The sequence below is a fragment of the Penaeus chinensis genome, chromosome 4 (genome assembly GCF_019202785.1).
Source record: "Penaeus chinensis breed Huanghai No. 1 chromosome 4, ASM1920278v2, whole genome shotgun sequence".
NCBI lineage: Eukaryota > Metazoa > Arthropoda > Malacostraca > Decapoda > Penaeidae > Penaeus > Penaeus chinensis.
The window spans coordinates 17,422,037-17,427,036 of record NC_061822.1 but is presented as its reverse complement, the minus strand read 5'-3'; the positions used below and the strand labels follow the sequence as shown (position 1 = coordinate 17,427,036).

At 40.2% G+C, this 5,000-nt stretch overlaps 1 protein-coding gene across 1 annotated transcript in view; it reads left to right on the top strand.

The window, feature by feature from the left end:
- LOC125025015 overlaps positions 1 to 5,000 on the top strand; it is a 33,135-nt gene that overhangs the window by 5,157 nt on the left and 22,978 nt on the right. Inside the window, exons 3-4 of the mRNA XM_047612852.1 lie at positions 4,048 to 4,220; positions 4,667 to 4,796. Of these exons, the coding sequence (XP_047468808.1) occupies positions 4,048 to 4,220; positions 4,667 to 4,796 (303 nt within the window). The remainder of the gene's footprint in view (positions 1 to 4,047; positions 4,221 to 4,666; positions 4,797 to 5,000) is intronic.

The following is a 5,000-nucleotide window of genomic DNA, read 5'->3' as shown; positions in this document are numbered from 1 at the left end:
GCGTTTCCTTGCTCGCAGTTCCATCTCACCAGGAATGCTATTTCTGCCGTTTGTTCAGTAGGACTAAACTTCCGCCAGATATATTCTACATCTGCCATGAACTACCAGTTGCACTGATAAACGCCTTCTGCAGGAACCACTGCCCTGCTGCCAGCGGCTTCACCGTAACCCGGGGAGCTCTTGGGGTACTATCCTTGAACCCTGGGTGCAGTTTAACATCCTGTCCAGGACAGTGTGTGTATATATGTACATATATATATATATATATATATATATATATATATATATAGACTATACAACTGATATGTAATATATATATATATATATATATATATATATATATATATATATATGCACACAGTACATTTTAGTTGTATATAATCTATTTTGTTTTCTCTCTTACACTATGATGAACGTTTTCATCTTCAGAGGAGAGAGAGAGTGTGTGAGAACGTGTTTAAAATCACAAACCGCCACTTCAGTACTAAGAAAATTAAAATTAAATGCATATGATGCGTCGCTCCCCTTAACGGTCACTGATCTTTTTTTCCGAGTTACCAGAATTTCTTGAATAAAAGGAACATAGATTATTTCTATGTCGAGAGCTGATTAAAAATAGTTTAAACGAACTATATTTATCAATTTAACGCTTCGATGAAGATGTTTACAGAAAGTTATATGAAGGGAAGTTTTTATTTATTTCCTTTTTTTTTTAGAGAGAGAGATGAATAAGCTGATATAAAGATGGAAGATGAATCAGTACATGACGTTAGATGTGTCTCAAACTACAGCCAAATAATTCCATTGAGATGACAACCCTTGCATATTTATACCACAATTTCTAACAAACTTAAATGTTAAGATCAATCGCCATTAGTGATGAATCCTTTAACTGAGTCCTTGGCCCGCGTGCAGATCCTGTTCATCTCCAAAATTAAGTACTTGCTACACCATGAACAAAAAAAAAAGAAAAATATATATATATATATATTTTTTGTGAAAGCTTACTGGCATACTAAGAAAATTAGTCAACTATCCAATAAGTAATTCGTATGTGTGCTAGACCGTCATATATATATATATATACATATATATGTATATATATACATAATCATATATAATAAAAATATGTAGATGTAAAAGTTCCATTAATAGGTTATATATATATATATATATATATATATATTTTTTTTTTTTTTTTTGATACACACACACACACACACACAACAAAGCTAATAATAACCAGAAGAAATTATTGAAAAAACGTTATGATAACGATTGTGGACACCGTAAACGAGGTATGAACCCCTCTCTCTGTTGTAAAGGTTAGCTTGGGTTTTTAGTTAGCTTAGCTTTTGGGTCAGGTTAGGTTAGCTTGGCTTTTAGGTTAGATTAGATTAGCTAAGGTTAGGTTTTAGGTTAGCTTAGGTTTTAGATTAGATTAGGTTAGGTTTCAGGTTAGGGTAGGTTAAGCAAGCTCGATCAACGACAGATCAGGCTGAGGTCCGTTGTGTCACCTGCCTGACTAATTGCGACGTCGGCCGTGGCGTAGGTGTCATAGGTGCCAGTCTGTTATAAACTCTTTCTTTGTCTGTCTGTCTGTCGTTGTTTCTCCCTCTACCCCTCTCTCTCGCTCACTCACACCCACTAGTTGCAGGCCACCAACAGCTAGCCGCTGTTGGTGGCCTGCTATGCTGGCGTCTTTTATTGAGAAATTAGGGTATGTGTGTGTGTGTGTGTGTGTGTGTGTGTGTGTGTGTATGTATGTATGTATATATATATATATATTTATATATATATATTTATATATATATCCTCTCTCTCTTATCTCTTCTCTCCCTCTCTCTCTTTATCGCTCTCTCTCTCTCTCTCTCTGTCTGTCTCTCTTCTGTCTTTCTCTCTTCTCTTTCTGTCTCTCTCTCTTCTCTCTCTGTCTCTCTCTCTTCGGTCTCTCTCTCTTCTCTGTCTCTCTCTTTCTGTTCTCTCTCTCTCTCTCTCTCTCTCTCTCTCTTCTCTCTCTTTCTGTTCTCTCTCTCTTCTCTCTAATTCTGCTCTCTCTCTATCTCTCTCTTCTCTCTCTCTCTCTCTCTCTCTCTCTCTCTCTCTCTCTCTCTTTCTCTCTCTTCTCTCTCTCTCTCTCTCTCTCTCTCTCTCTCTCTCTCTCTCTCTCTCTCTCTCTCTCTCTCTCTCTCTCTCTCTCTCTCTTCTCTCTCTCTCTCTCTCTCTCTCTCTCTCTCTCTCTCTCTCTCTCTCTCTCTCTCTCTCTCTCTCTCTCTCTCTCTCTCTCTCTCTCTCTCCCTCTCTCTCTCTCCCCTCTCTCTCTCTTTTTCTTTCTCTCTCTCTCTCTCTCTCTCTCTCTCTCTCTCTCTCTCTCTCTCTCTCTCTCTCTCTCTCTCTCTCTCCTTTCTCTCTCTCTCTCTCCTTTCTCTCTCTCTTTCTCTCTCTCTCTCCTCTCTCTCTCTTCTCTCTCTCTCTCTCTCTCTCTCTCTCTCTCTCTCTCTCTCTCTCTCTCTCTCTCTCTCTCTCTCTCTCTCTCTCTCTCTCTCTCTCTCTCTCTCTCTCTCTCTCCTTCTCTCTCTCTCCCTTCTCTCTCTCTCTCCCTTTCTCTCTCTCTCTCCCCTTTCTCTCTCTCTCCCCTTTCTCTCTCTCTCCCCTTTCTCTCTCTCTCTCCTTTCTCTCTCTCTCCCCTTTCTCTCTCTCTCCCCTTTCTCTCTCTTTTTTCTCTCTCTCTCCCCTTTCTCTCTCTTTTCTCTTTTCTCTCTCTTTTCCTCTTTTCCTCTTTTCCTCTTTTTCTCTTTTCCTCTTTTCCTCTTTTCCTCTTTTCCTCTTTTCCTCTTTTTCTCTTTTTCTCTTTTTCTCTTTTTCTCTTTTTCTCTTTCTCTCTTTCTCTCTCTCTTTCTCTTTTTCTCTCTTTCTCTTTTTCTCTCTTTCTCTCTTTCTCTCTTTCTCTCTTTCTCTCTTTCTCTTTCTCTCTCTCTCTCTCTCTCTCTCTCTCTCTCTCTCTCTCTCTCTCTCTCTCTCTCTCTCTCTGTCATATTATATCTTAATGATATTAGATTATTAGCGGTTTCACGAAGAACTTATACAAAAAGTTTAAACACTAGTATACTATGTTTTTCAGCGACAATGCAGTATCGCTCTAACGGCACCAACGAAATAGCATAGATTTATCATGCCACATCCAAAACGCACAGTGGTTAAAATACAACCACTTATGTGACAAATATGCAACTTTTTCCCCCAATGTTCTAAAGTCACACAGAGATAGCAAGGCATGAATTTCGTCAACTTAGCCTGACGTGTTAGTAGTAACTTTCAAGGCACACGCGTAATGGGGAGGTCAAAGTCACAGCGAAGAGGCTGGCGCGCAAATTAGGAGACTATTGGTAAACGACACTAGACTGCGTGAGGTTGTCGAGAATGTGAGTGTTAAACTGAAAGTCATTTTACTTGTCTTTTCTTTTTCTGTTTCTTTTTTCTTTAATATTTTTTCTCTTTCTTATATTATTCTTTTCAATATTTATTTTTTCTTTTCTGTTTTTTTCTCTTTTGTTTTTTTATGTTTATTTTCAGTTTTTTATATTTGTTTCATTTGTTTTCTTTTTTTGAAATATTTTTTTTTCTTTTAAGAACTTATTGACTTCTTGTTCTTTTCCACTTAAAAGATAGTTACTCGGGTAAGTGTGAGTACGATTACCAAACGTTCAGAAAATTAAGTTTTTGTTGTTTTCTACAAGTTATTGAGCATTCGTTGGTGCAGAAAGGGATCTGCAAAAATCTTATTTTAATTATTGGTAATTATTTCCTTGAGCTGAAGATATTTAGTTTTGCTTTAGTGTGACTATGTATGTACTGTGTTTTATATGCTTATATGTGTATGTACGTAATCTCTATGTATATATGTGCATGGATAACTATGCGTATGCATATAATCAGGTCCATGTCCGTGTGTGTGTGTGTGTGTGTGTGTGTGTGTGTGTGTGTGTGTGTGTGTGTGTGTGTACTGTACGTGTACTAATCATACCCCCTCCCTTCCCCCTCCTCCAGATGCCTCACCTACACCTTGATCGGCGAGCGCGCCGGCGAGGACGCCCTGGGGGCCTTCTATGAGGTCGCGGAGTGGACGCGGACGCAGGCGGGCACCACGGTCATCTTCGCCAGCAGGACTTACGGCGATGGCACGCAGGTCTTCAAGCAGGAGTTCCCCGACGGTCTCAGAGGTGGGGAGGGGGTGGGTGGGTCGAACTCCGAGGGAAGGCGGGGAGGGAGGGGGGAGGGTCGAGGTTCGAGGGAGGGGAAGGGAGGGGAGGGAGGGGAGGGAATGGGAAGGAGGGGAGGGAAATATGGCGACGGGTAGACGAAGAGAATGGATGCGTGTGTGTGATATCGAATGCATTGTAAGGTTTAATGAAAATGGCGTGATCTAAATACTAATGATAGCTTTATTTTTTTCTCATTGTAGAGCATGAATTACAGTGGTGAGTCTGAAATAAGAGATTGAAATATATAATGATACAAAGAATATCTGAATTTCACAACGATGATGAAAGATCAACGAAGAAAAGACTAATCAAACCACTAGCTATAAATAAATCCTACAACGAAAAAAAACAAACTTAAAAAATCAATATATCCACAAGATTTCTACCGACTGTTCCGCTGACAGGCACAAGCACGGGCGACAAGGACCTCGTCAGCACAGCCTACCCGCGCGTGGTACTGTCAGCTGACCCCGACCTGCGCTACATCACTCCGGGCGGGTACATGGCCGGCTGGACGCTCCTGGCACACGGCAGGTCGGTGGCGCGCTGTCTGGCGGGTTGAGAGCGGGTGTTACTCTCGTGGGTGTGTGGCGAGCTATGTGTAATTAATGTCAAGTGCATGATGTAATTGATGTTGAGAGCACGTGGACACAAACGTACATACATAAATGCATACAAGCATGATCACATACCTGCATGCATATATATATATATATATATATATATATATATATATAT